General features: G+C 43.5%; 1 protein-coding gene across 1 annotated transcript in view; it reads left to right on the top strand.

Moving 5' to 3' along the window:
• LOC150053734 (scavenger receptor cysteine-rich domain-containing protein DMBT1-like) overlaps positions 1-13,355 on the top strand; it is a 160,458-nt gene that overhangs the window by 127,589 nt on the left and 19,514 nt on the right. Inside the window, exons 32-35 of the mRNA XM_090345507.1 lie at positions 100-253; positions 2,971-3,188; positions 3,839-4,052; positions 4,863-4,895. Of these exons, the coding sequence (XP_090201633.1) occupies positions 100-253; positions 2,971-3,188; positions 3,839-4,052; positions 4,863-4,895 (619 nt within the window). The remainder of the gene's footprint in view (positions 1-99; positions 254-2,970; positions 3,189-3,838; positions 4,053-4,862; positions 4,896-13,355) is intronic.

Genomic DNA, 13,355 nt, shown 5'->3' with positions numbered 1-13,355 from the left:
ACAGCACATTCCCTTTTCATTTTGTGAGTCCACTCGTGGGCTTCAAATTCTTGATTCTACAACTGAAACCAACCACGGGTGTCTCCTCTGCTTCCACAGAAGGAAGTGACACCTGCGGAGGAGTCATCTCCAGTCTCTCGGGCTCCTTCTCCAGCCCCTGGTACCCTACCAACTACCCCACTGATGTGGAGTGTGTCTGGGTGATACACGTGGCCGAGGCGTTGCACATAGAGCTGACAATCCCCACTGTGCAGTAAGCAGCTTTGACTTTCGCCTGTCTAATAGCCAGTCTGGATTTGAACTGTGCTCTCCTCAAACACGCTAGCTTTCAATTGGACAAATCCTTATGCATTCCCACTGAGAACTGGTCTGGTCATCTGAGCTATAATAATCTTTCAGACATTTAGCTAACCTCATATTCAATGAGAGACCAGCCAACAAACAAACAGATGCCAGACAGCCATGGAGCGGTAGCTAGAGCGACCACTGCCCCCCCCCCCGCCCCGTGGCCTCGTTCCTATTCCCCCAGCCATCACCATCAGAGACACAAGCTTCTTCCAGTTCAGTGCACATCTGCCCTTCCTCATACTTACTGTATCCTTCCCTTGGGTGCTACACAAATCATATCTTGCTCCTATCCCTTCAGGAAGTTTAGCATATTACTAACTGGATTGTCTGCTACAAATGACAGGGTTTCTTCATATTCCTCTCACCATCTCTTGTACTTCTAAACCTTTCTCTAACCATCAACTGTTTTCAAATGTGTTCATCCTATCTGTGTGTGTGTAAATAAGCATGTATACACAACCAGCCCTTGGTATGCAGCGCAGGTTGGTTTTAGGTCCCATCTCAGCTGCCAGATTTACAGCTGCACACGTCTCCTATAGGCAATATGACAGTAGTTTTGGAGAATCTATACACATCTTGTATATTTTGAATCACCTTAGATTACTTACAATTCCTAATCCATTGTAAATAGTTGGTATATTATTTAGGTGATGGCAAGAAAAATCTGCACATATTCTGCACTTTAGTATTCTGGATCCGCAGTTGTTTGAATCCTCAGATTTAAATCCTGCAGATAGAGTACCAATTGTATACACTTGCATATATTCATACACAACTACATGCACATGAGTAACCTTTCATGGGGGAAGGATGCTTTCCCTGGTAAGGTTAATCCCAGTTTCATCTTTCTCTGTTAGGTCAAATCCGGGTCATATGGTCTCCTTGCATTTGTCTCACAGTGTGTCCCAAACCTCTTTCCTGCTTTCCATCTGTGTGTATTGGCCACAGCGTGGTCGAGGGTCTGCGTGGCTATATATACAAAGAGTGGACAGTGGAGTGGGGGTAGATCCAGCTAATTTTATGGTGACTAAATTCTATTTAGATAAAGAGGACATAACCTAGTATTAGGGGAAAACTGTTTTCTGAGCAAAATATACTGAAAAATTCAGGGAGAGTAGTATAAAAATATTCATTCGTGTGAGAATATGTATATATATATATATATGAGAATTTTGGTACCATATACTTCAAATCTATGTTGGTGACAGTTCTAATGTTTTGGGACACAGAGTACTAGTCTATTAGTTATGGAAAATAGCTATCCCAAATAGCTGTTTGACCCACATCTGTAATCTAATGGTTGATATTCCAGCATAAATTCTTTTGATAGTTTTGACGTGTGCAAGTAAAGGACTTGCCTGGACATAGAATACTTGCTGAATAGAATGGAGGTGATGTTTTTTTAAAAATCCGGATCTATTGATATTTGCTTTTTGATTCCTAGAACATAAAATGTATTTGATATATAGAGTAGTTCTCAACTGGGAGTGATTAATTATGCCATCTTATGGGGCTTTTAGCTAGATCTGGAGGTGTTTTTTTAATTGTCACAACTGGAGAGCGCCACTGCCATCTAGTGGCCAGTGGCCAGGGCTGCCTTCCAAGGAAAGCGCATTACAGGGCACACAGAGGGAAGACATGCCTGCCTGCCTGTCTCTGTGTGTCTTGTTGGCGGCTTCTGGTGCAGCTGCATTTCTATTTCCTTTACTACAAATGCATTTGTTTATGTTTGAAGTTAAGCAGGGCTGAGGTCACTTACACCACCCACCTGGCTTGTCTGCTTCAGGATTCTTTAGGGCTGATCTCCTTTTTAATTCCACTGACTATTGTGCCCTGCATACAAATCTTATCATTCACTTTCTCTTAACAATTAAAAATGGATTCTTTTTAAGTAGGTGGCTTCTTCCCTCCTCTCACCCCACACACACATTGGAATAAATATGTTCTGTATAGTAAACTTCCAAATCCAGTATTTAGTTGGTGTGCAAATGTAATGATGTCCACCGAGTGAGTATATTTTACGGGGTGAGATGTTATCATGTGGGCATCAAAGGCTACTTCCTGTTAGGTACAAACGTCCGTACCTAACATTTTGTCCTGGCAGGTGACCATTACTGTGTCTCCTACATTTACTGTTGATCCCTTCCCCCCATTCTGTGGGCTCCAGTGTGGGAATGTGGCTTACAATCATCTGGAAGAACAAATGATACTTAAATAAAACCTTAACCCAAGGGGCAATTTTAGATAGTGTTAAGCTGCTATGAAGGTAATATATTGGAAATGACCATGCTTTGTTTAAGCAAAGGAGAGGCTAGTCGTAGCTGGCATAGCTGTAGGTTAGCACAGACTGACTGTCGAGGTTAGGGTCATCCCATCTAGACCCAGAGTTACACTCAAGGTAGAACAGAAGTGGGTGGGAGAAGGTCAGGGTTCAAGGTGAGAGGTTGACACACTAGACAAGCTGGGAAAGAATCTGGAAGACGGGCAGCCCTGGGGAAGGCACACCAGCCAGAGACAAGAGACTGGTAGGTGGATCCACGAGTGGAGGTGAGGGTGGAAGGGGCTGGCAGGGTTACTGCTCAGATTCCTCTGGAAAAGCTGATGCTGTCTTCGTTTTCTCAGACTGGAGGACATCTATGGGTGCCCGTACGACTTTGTGGAGGTGTTTGACGGCCGGCCAGCTGCCTCGCGCTCCCTGGGAAGAATATGTGCTGGAAGCGGGCTCACCTTTCTCTCTTCCTCCAACATCATGACTGCAGTGTTCAGAAGTGACGCTGTGATCACCAACACGGGGTTTTATGCTCTGTACAACACCATTCAGCAAGATGAAAGGCAGAGTGGTGGGTATTCTCACACGTTCCCCGGAAGGAAATATGTAGTGTATGTTCTCCTTTAGGAGAAAGATTATAAATCTCACCTGACTTGTCCCGCTCTTATGTCATCCCATACTGACACTTGACTTCTCAGCTCCAATTCACACTCCTGTTCTGCCATCCACCGCCGCCCTCTGTCATCACTGAGGAGAGAGAAAACTGACCTCACCTGTCTTGCCTTGTCTATTATGTGTTGGTAGAGAACCTGATTAAGGGCCTTCTCCCACAAAGGAAAGGCAAACCAATTTTAAGAAATGTTCAGGTAGAAAATCATCTCTAACTACTACTACCAGCCCATAAGCTCCTGGTTGAATTCAGTACAAACTCTCCAGAACCCATACAAACCTCTTGGGTTCTGCAGCAGGTACAGGAAGCAATTCCGAGCACTCGTTTCCTTATTCCTAGAATGACATGAAGTTGCTACCAATGGGGATACGTTTGAGAGTTGAAAAGGACTCTAAAATAAATAACAGGCATTAATATTCAGCAGGAACTCAGGACACCGGGCTATTCTACCTAGGGCCCAACAAATCCAAACATACATTTTCAACCTGGAGAGAGTTCTGGAGTTTGAAGACTGCTCCACATACTGAGAAATCCATTTCGCTGCCCCCTAGGTGTGGCCCTGCGGCTGGTGAATGGTAGCCACAGGTGTGAGGGCCGCGTGGAAGTGTTCTACAATGGCACCTGGGGCACTGTCTGTGATGACAGCTGGGACCTGGAAGACGCCAAGGTAGTGTGTGAGCAGCTTGGCTGTGGTGAAGCCATGTCGGCCCCGACTCAGAGTTACTTCGATGGCGGAACTGGCCACATCCTGCTAGATGATGTGAGGTGCACAGGGAATGAAGCACGTGTGTGGCAATGCACGCACAACGGGTGGTTCTCCCACAACTGCGGGCACCATGAGGATGCCAGCGCCATCTGCTCAGGTGAGCACTGTGGGCAGAGATCCCCGGAGAGGAAGACAGGCTTCCCACCCACTGCCTCCATGCCAACAGATAGTCAGCAACAAGCTCTGGGCGGCAAGCACGGTTTAGGTCAACACCTTTAGGGGTTCATTTTCTTTCTCTTCAGTTGTGGCGTGTATAAAATGCTCAAGGTCACACCTGAAAAGCTTTTGATTAGTCGAGGGTTAGGACCAACAGACATTGTATTCTTTGTGTGGCATGCTCAGGCATTAGTGACAGTTCATTCTCCTGAGTTAGAAACAGTTGCTGGTTCCCAGCCAGTGTTGACCCCAGGCCAAATTCTGCGCTGCAACCAGTGTATCTGCATTCTCATTTAATCTTCGTAACCTCTAATAATGTCAGCCAGTAGTATGGTGACTTGAAGGAAGATCCAAGATCACATGCACTCTGAAAGTCTCGCCTTGCTGAGCTCAACTCTGTTCAAGAGCTCAGTCATCTCAGTAACTGAGAAAACGCAGATAAGCGAGGTGCTCCATTTGAGCCTCTAAGAAAAATGTGTGCACACTTACTCAGAAGGCACTGAACTCTCACCAGCTTTGAGGAGTTTTGATACTAGTTTCTCTAGGGATCCCAGTAGAATATCACTGATGTAGAAGAAATGCCAGAATGAATGTTTTGAATGATGCGGCCATCTTACACTACCTGCCCCTCATTGTCTCCCCTGTCTGAATAGGTATCGATGCCAGGCCAAGCAGAGGACCGACAGGTACTGTTCAGCCTATAATTCATTGAATTTGCCAGGTCTCTGATGTATGGGCAGCCCCATGAGGTTGGCCATGCCATGGGGCTGAGGGGCTACCAAGGTGAAAGTGAGAGAGGTGGAAAAGAAAAGGGATTCAGATTCGCATGAAATGTGATCTCTCAGCGAGGGGCCTCCCCAAGTCATGTCTGCTGTAAAGAGAGGACCAGTGGGGTTACGCTGTGAGATACCAGAGAGAGAAAGAATGTAGATGTCTCAAGGTCACCTTCAACAAAAGTAGTCTGATGTATCACCTGCACACACACACACACACCCCTAAGTGGGATGTAAATGTCCAAGTGAGAGTGAGAAATCACACTCACCGCTGTTCATGGGCACAGAAAAATCACTGCTTTTGAGATACACATTCCTGAATATTCTATTCTATTCTATTTTTCTTATTTTACTTTTGTGCTGGTGTTAGAGCTTGAACACAGAGCCTCATGCTCTTACGCTGGCTTTTTCACTCAAGGTTGGTGCTCTACCACCTGAGCCACATCTCCACTTCTGCCATTTTGCTGGTTACTTGGAGATAAGGGTCTCACAGATTTGTCTTCTCAGCAGGGATGGCTTCAAACCACAATCCTCAGATCTCAGTCTCCTGAGTAGTCTCTTGAGGATGACAGGCTGAAGCCACCAGTTCTTGGCTCCAAGTTCCTAAGTATTTTCAATGAGTGTTCCACATAAAAGTCTTTGCTCGTGATACTTTGCTTTTCTCTCTGCATTTTCATAGGCTTCTCAGATGACAATATCATTGTAAGGTACTTCAGCTTTGTACCCACTGTTCCTCTGGTCTTGCAAGTGCTTTACTTTGCATTTAGCTATTTCTAAATCTAGATGGATGTGTATATATACCCAATATTTCAGCTACAATTGGATAATTTAAGTAATCTTGGTCTTGATTTCAGCTAAGATTTGTGTCTGGTAGAAGGTAAATTTTGGGTTTGGTGCAGTGGCTTGTGCCTGTAATCCTAGCTACTCAGGAGGCTGAGATCTGAGGATCAAGGTTCAAAGCCAGCTCGGGCACAAAAGGACCTGAGACTCTTATCTCCAATTAACCTCTAGAAAATGGGAAGTGGGGCTTGGCTCAGGGTAGGGTGGTAGCCTTGAGCTGAAGAGCTCAGGAGCAGTGCCCAGGCCCAGGGATAGGGCAGTAGCCTTGAGCTGAAGAGCTCAGGGACAGTGTCCAGGCCAAGTTCAAGCCCCATGACCCACACAAAAAAGAAGATACATTTTGGCATGCTAAATTTTAAAGCTGAGCACAGTGCCTATAATCTCAGCTACTCAGGAGGCAAATATCTGGAGATCTTTTCCATGGTGAAAAATCTGCAAGATTCCCATCTCAACCAATAATCAGGTCACATTGGTATGAACCTGACATTCCAGCTATCTGGGAGGCATAAATAAGAGAACCATGGTCCGGGACTGCCTGGGCATCAAGAGACCCTATTCAGAAAATAGTTCAAGCAGAAGGGATTGGGTGCATGGTGCAAGTAGTAGAGAACCTGTCTGGTAAAGATAACTAAATAAATGCATTGGAGCAGGCAGCAATTTGGAATTGAGTGACTCCAAACTGAAACGTTTTGGAATTCTACTGAGTAGCTACCAAAATCCTAGGGATAATATTCAGAGAACTGTAGGGGAAGCCTGACAGAGGAACTTTGGAGGCATAGGTTTTTTTGTCTGTATAGTTATGTTTGTATTTCCATTACCACGTCCATTGCTTTGGGTATGCAGTTATTGAGTCCTCGCTCTTGTACACTTTGGATTTAATAACCACATATTAAGGATACCATGTGCCTTTTGTTCCTTTGGTCTTGACTTGTCTCTCTCAGCATGATTCACTCTAGATTCATCCACTTCCCTGTGAATGCCATTATTTTATCTTGTCTGTTGGCTATGTAGAATTCCATTGTGTATATATACCACATTTTCTGTATCCATTCATCTGCAGTAGGGCATCTGGATTGTTTCCATCGCCTGGCTATTGTGAATAGTGCAGAGATGAACATAGCTGAGCAGGCGTCCTTATCATATCCTGGGTCATGCTGTTCAGGATAGATGCCCAGAAGTGGTATGGCGGGATCGTAGGGAAGGTCAATTTTCAGTTCTTTAAGGAACCTTCACACTGCTTTCCAGAGTGGCTGAACTAGTTTACAATCCCACCAGCAGTGCAGTAGGGTTCCTTTTTCTCCACAACCCTGCCAGCAACTGTCATTGTCTGAGTTCAAAATCTTGGCCATTCTTGTTGGGGTAAGATGGTATCTTAGGGTTGTTTTTATTTGCATTTCCTTTATGACCATAGATGATGAACATTTTCTCATATGTTTTTCTGCCATTTTAATCTCTTCTTCTGATAGGTCTCTCTTTAGTTCCCTTGCCCATTTAGTGAATGGTTTATTGGGTTTTCGGGGGATTAGTTTCTTGAGTTCCCTGTACATACTGGATATCAAGCATTTGTCAGATGTATTGTTGGTGAATATCTTTTCCCAGTTGGTTTCCTGTCTCTCTACTTTTGCTACTATGTTTTTATCTGTACAGAAACTTTTTATTTTTAGGTAGTCCCATTTATCGAGTCTCTCTCCAATCTGTTGTGACCCTGGGATTCTGTACAGGAATCTGTTGCGTGTGCCTATGAGTTCCAGTGTCTCTCCTACATTATCATGTAGCAGTTTCAGGATTTTCGGTCTGACGTTGAGGTCTTTGATCCACTTTGAGTTAATGCTTGTGCATGGCAAAAGGCTAGGGTCAATTTTTAGTTTTCTGCATGTGGCTGCCCACTTTTGCCAGCACCAATAATTGAATAGACTGTGTTTGTTCCATTGTATATCTTTGGCTCCTTTGTCAAATACAAGTTGCCTATAGTTGTATGGTTCTATTTCTGGGTCTTCTATTCTGTTCCACTGATCTTCTGGTCTGTTTTTGTGCCAGTACCAAGCAGTTTTTGTTACTATAGCTCTATAGTAGAGCTTGAAGTCTGGTATTGTAATACCACCAGCATTGCTCTTTTTGCCTAGAATTGTTTTGGCATTCTAGGCCTTTTCTTGTTCCATATGAATCTTTGGATTATATCTTCAATTTCCATAAAGAATGTCTTTGGGATTTTGATGGGGATTGCATTGAATTTGTATATCAGTTTTGGCAGTATAGCCATTTTCACTATGTTGGTTCTCCCTAGCCATGAGCATGGGATGTCTTTCCATTTCCTAGTGTCCTCTTTAATTTCTTTCGTTAGGTTTTTATAACTTTCATTGAATAATTCCTTTACTTCTTTGGTTAAGTATATTCCTAAGTATTTTATTCTTTTGGGGGCTATTGCGAATGGGATCATTTTCTTGATTTGGCCTTCTGTTTGTGTATTGTTGGTGTACAAGAAGGCTACTGACTTCTGAAGGTTGATTTTTGTATCCTGCCACTTTGCTAAAGTGGTTTATTAATTCTAGTAGTTTGGGAGTGGAGTTTGTTGGGTCACTCAAGTAGAGGATCATGTCGTCTGCAAATAGGGATAGTTTAATTTCTTCTTTCCCTATGTGGATCCCTTTGATGTCCTTTTCTTGCCTTATTGCTCTGGCTAAGGGTTCCAGCACTATATTGAAGAGAAGTGGAGAGAGTGGGCATCCCTGTCTAGTTCCTGATTTTAAGGTGAATGGTTCCAGTCTTTCACCGTTTAGTATAATACTGGCTGTAGGTTTTTCATATATGGCTTTCACTATTTTGAGGAATGTACCTCTTATTCCTTTTTTTTCTAGTGCTTTCAACATGAATGGATGTTGCCTTTTGTCAAATGCCTTCTCCGCGTCCAGAGAAATTATCATATGATTCTTATCCTTAGCTCTATTGATATGATGTATTACATTGATTGATTTGCGAATGTTAAACCAGCCTTGCATTTGTGGGATGAAGCCCACTTGATCATAGTGTATGATTTTTTTAATTTGTTTCTGGATTCTGTTGGCTAATATTTTATTGAGGAGTTTTGCATCTGTGTTCATTAGAGAGATAGGTCTGTAGTTTTCTTTTTTTGTTGGGTCTTTCCCTGGTTTGGGGATGAGAGTAATATTAGCTTCATAAAATGAGTTTGGTATTGCTCCTTCTGTTTGTATTTCTCAGAAGAGTTTCAAGAGTATAGGTGTTATTTCATCTTTAAATGTCTTGTAGAATTCCACAGTGAAACCATCTGGACCTGGGTTTTTTTTGGTTGGCATTTCCCTGATTGCTTCCACAATTTCATTGTAAGAAATTGGTCTGTTCAATTTGTTTACCTCATTGTTGTTCAGTGTGGGTAGCCTATATTTATTTAAGAAATCATCCATTTCTACTAGATTTTCTTGTTTCTTTGAATATAGGCCCTGGTAGTACCTATTCATTATGGACTGGATTTCTTGGGAATCAGTTGTGATTGTTCCCGTGGGGTCTCTAATCTTGTTTATTTGAGTCTCCCCTTTCCTTTTTATGATTAGTCTTGCCAAGGGTCTGTCAATTTTGTTGACTCTTTCAAAGAACCAACTTTTTGATTTATCAATTTTTTGTATAATAGATCTTATTTCAATCTCTGAAATTTCTGATTTTATTTTTGTTATTTCTGTCCTTCTAGCTGTTTTAGAATTAACTTTTTCTTGCTCCTCTAGGTGTTTCAGTTTTTTTTAAGGTTATTTATGTGCTCTTCTTCTGTCTTTTTAATATGCGCTCGTAGTGTGATAAATTTGCCTCTTAGAACAGCCTTTGCTGTGTCCCATAAGTTCCTTTGTGATGTTTCTTGATTGTCATTACATTCAAGGAAGTTTTTAATTTCATTTCTGATCTGATCTGTTACCCAGGGGTTATTCAGAAGTGTGTTGTTCAGTTTCCATGTGATTGAATGTTTTTTGACTTTGACTGCATTGTTCAGAATTAGTCTGACTCCACTGTGGTCTGATAGGATGCATGGGATTATATCAGACCTCTTGTATCTGCTTAAGTTTTCTGTATGAACTATTATATGATCTATTTTGGAGTGTGCTCCATGTGCTGCTGAGAAAAATGTAAAAAGTTTCGCCGTTGGGTGGAAGACTCTGTGTATATCTGTTAAGCCCAGCTGGGCTATGGTGTCATTTAAGTCGATGGTGTCTTTGCTTAACTTTTGTTGAGAGTGGAGTGTTGAGGTCACCGACAATGATTGTGTTTGAGTCTATCTTGTTCTGTAATTCTAAAAGAGTTTGTTTGATGAATTTGGGTGCTCCCGTGTTGAGGGAGTAGATGTTTATAACTGTAATATTATGGGCATGGATTGTACCCTTTACTAATATAAATGGCCGTCTCTATCTTTATGTACTGATTTTACTGAGAAGTTAATTTTATCGGAGATTAAGATTGCTACTCCTGCTTTTTTGCATGGTGCATTGGAGTGGAAAATTTGTTTCCATCCTTTCACTTGGAATTTGTTTCTGTCTTTGGCAGTGAGGTATGTCTCTTGGAGGCAACATATGATGGGTGGTGTTTCTTAATCCAGCCTGCTGCTCTGTGTCTTTTGATTGGATTGTTCAGTCCGTTCACATTTAGGGAGATTATGGAGAAGTGGTCAGTGCCCATTGTTGTTATTTATTTTTACTTCTAAGTTTCTTTCTCTTTTTCTCCTTTTTTTTAAATTTACCAAAGGTTTTTTTAAATTTTTTATTGTAATTAATAAAAGGGTTACATGATATTTGCCAGATAGAAGGTGCATTAATTCACATACATTGATACCCTTTCACATGTCTTGGTACCCATTACCCTCCCCCCACCCACCACCCTCTTTTTCCCCTTTTGTGTTTAGTGAATTATAGATGTTTGCTTCTTGATGGGGTTCTTGATGTTCTACAATTTGTTCTCGATTAATTAGTATTCTTTGTAATGCTGGTTTAGTGTACACGTATTCATAAAGCTTCTCTTTGGAGTGAAATATTCTTGTTTCTCCCTCAAATGTAAATGCTAGTTTTGCTGGATATATCAGTCTGGGTTGGCAGTTGTTGGTCTTCAGGACATCAATGATGTTTTTCCAAGCTTTTCTTGCATTTAGGGTTTGCGTGGAGAGATCTGCTATAATTCGAATGTTCTTCCCATTATAATATAGCTCCTTCTTTGTTTTTGCAGCATTTAAGATCAATTCCTTGGTATTTGGGTCTAATGTCTTTACTATGATATGTCTAGATGAGTTCCTTCTAGGATCTTGCCTGCGTGGGGTCCTGAAACCTTCAATAATGTGAGTATTTTCCCTTTTGAGGTTGGGGAAGTTCTCTGCTATGATTTTGGTGAATAAAGGTTGCATACCTTTGTCCTGGAATTCGGCCCCCTCCTCAATCCCTATTATACAAAGATTAGATTTCTTTGCTGCATCTGCCAGTTCCTGGAGCTCTCTCTGGTGGATTCTGACTGATTTTTCCAAAGTGGCGATTCTCTGTTCCAGCTCTTGGGTTTTGTCTTCCGTTCCTGATGTTCTATTCTCCATCTCCGTCAATCTGCTGCTTAATGCCTCCATTTTTGCTTGAAGTGTGGACACTGAGCTGATCATGTCTGCTCTGAGGGTATTAATCTTTTCTTCCATTTCTCTTTTGAATTCGAGGAGCTCTTTGGTGAGTTCCTGCTTATGTTCCTGGAATTGTTTTTGGAGTTCTGTTTTAATCTCTTTAGTCATGTTCACAATCATCTCCTTGAATACGGTCATGTTTCGTGTCTCTTCAGGTATCATTTCTTGGGATGGTGACATCTCTCTCGTCCCTTCGCTCTTGTTGCCTTTTGGGCTTTGCATGGGACTTTGATTATTTATGTATGTCGTGATTCTTCTTTGAGCTCTCCTAGGCATCGAGAACTGTTGTTGTAGTTCACTAGGTGGTCAGTAGGTAGCGGTCTTTGCTTGGATTGGAACCGTGGTTCTGGGACTATGTGAATACCTGTGGTTCTCAGCCAAATTGATTCCTCTGCTGACTATGTCAGAGTTTGCAGTTTTTGTAGGTGTTTGTCGATTCCCAGAGGCTGTGTGCTGCTGCACAACTAGCTCTCAGCCCAGCCAGTGGCCTCACAGTGGTCCGTGGGATGGATCTGCGGGCTTCAGTCTCAGCGTGCAGGGCGGATGGTTGGTTTTCCTGTGCTGTTTCTAGGGGTGGGTCTCCGGCCAAGTGTCTGGGGTTTGGGAGTTTTCAGGGGCTCTCAGCAGGACCTGCAGCTGTCTGCTCTGTTCCCAGGGGTGGGAGCCCAGCTGTGGACGTACGCTCCAAGGGTGGAGCCCCGCCTTTCTGATTCTCAGAAGGCAAGCTTGGCTGCTGGTCGGCCCTCCAGTTCCCTGCTGCTTTGTCAGAGAGTCTGTGACTGTGGGGGGCCCCTCGGTGCTGTCTTGCTCAGGATTCCGAGCTGGAGAATGCCCGGCTCAAGATTTGAGGGGGACAGATGCTGGCTCCTATTGTCCCGTACACCCCACTCGCTGTTGTAAGGCAGGGCTCCCTACTCTCCAGACCCAGTGGCCTGGGAGAGGAACCAGGTGGGCGGGTGGGAGCTGGGACACCCCCGCCTCCCCTGGTGGGGTGCTGGGTCTTGGCGCCGCCCGCCTGTCAATCTCCAGTCATTGGCCTGGGGGTGGGGGCTGTTGAGAGAAGGGACAGGATTCTAAATTCCTTGTCCCCCTGCTCCTGCTCCTCTCAGGCGGGGTGGAGGGGTCTGAGTTAAGTTCCGGCTCCCTCCGCCGCCCCCTCCGCAGCTCTTTTCTTGGCTCAGAGATGGTGCCGTGGGGGAGGGGTCCTCGCGTTCCGAATTCTTTGAGAAAGTTAGATGTGAGCTTTATCTGGATTTCTTTTCCGGTTTGAGTCTTTCTCCATTGCTTCTTGAGTTTGTTGTTGTGGATTTCTTAAGGTAATTGATTCGTGGGACTCCCTGGTTCTCTCTTTTTGTGAGAGAGAGCTAGGCAGCGTCCCTATTGTCTCGGGGCCATCTTCCCACCTGTTGGATGGGTTTTAAGACAGGGTTTTACTACATAGCCTATGTTGCTTTGATTCCTTGTAGTTTCATTTTGCTTTTATGAGACAGAGTTTCACTGTGAAGCCCAGGCTGGCCTCCAACTCATGATCCTCCTTTCCCAGCCTCCCATGTCCTGGGATTACAGACACAGATCACCACGCCTGGCTTGTTTTCCCCCTGTTCTCATTGTATCCCACTTAAAAACAAAGCAAACAAACAGAAACCACTCAAGTTGGCATCTTCTTCTGATGATGTTGCTTCACTTTCTTACAGATGGAGATTTCCACTGTGGTGGTTTGCTCACAAACAGTTCTGGCTCTTTCTCCAGTCCTTGGTATCCCAAAAAATATCCCACAAATGTCGTGTGTGCCTGGGACATTCAAGTGGACAAAAGAGCTCACATCAGACTTACATTTGAAGTGGTCAAGTGAGTAGCTCCTGCTGATACTATCACCTTCCCTCTGT

The sequence above is a fragment of the Megascapheus bottae genome, chromosome 15 (genome assembly GCF_031878675.1).
Source record: "Megascapheus bottae isolate mThoBot1 chromosome 15, mThoBot2.hap1, whole genome shotgun sequence".
NCBI lineage: Eukaryota > Metazoa > Chordata > Mammalia > Rodentia > Geomyidae > Megascapheus > Megascapheus bottae.
Note: the sequence above shows the minus strand (reverse complement) of the source record. Positions and strands in the feature narration are given on the sequence as shown.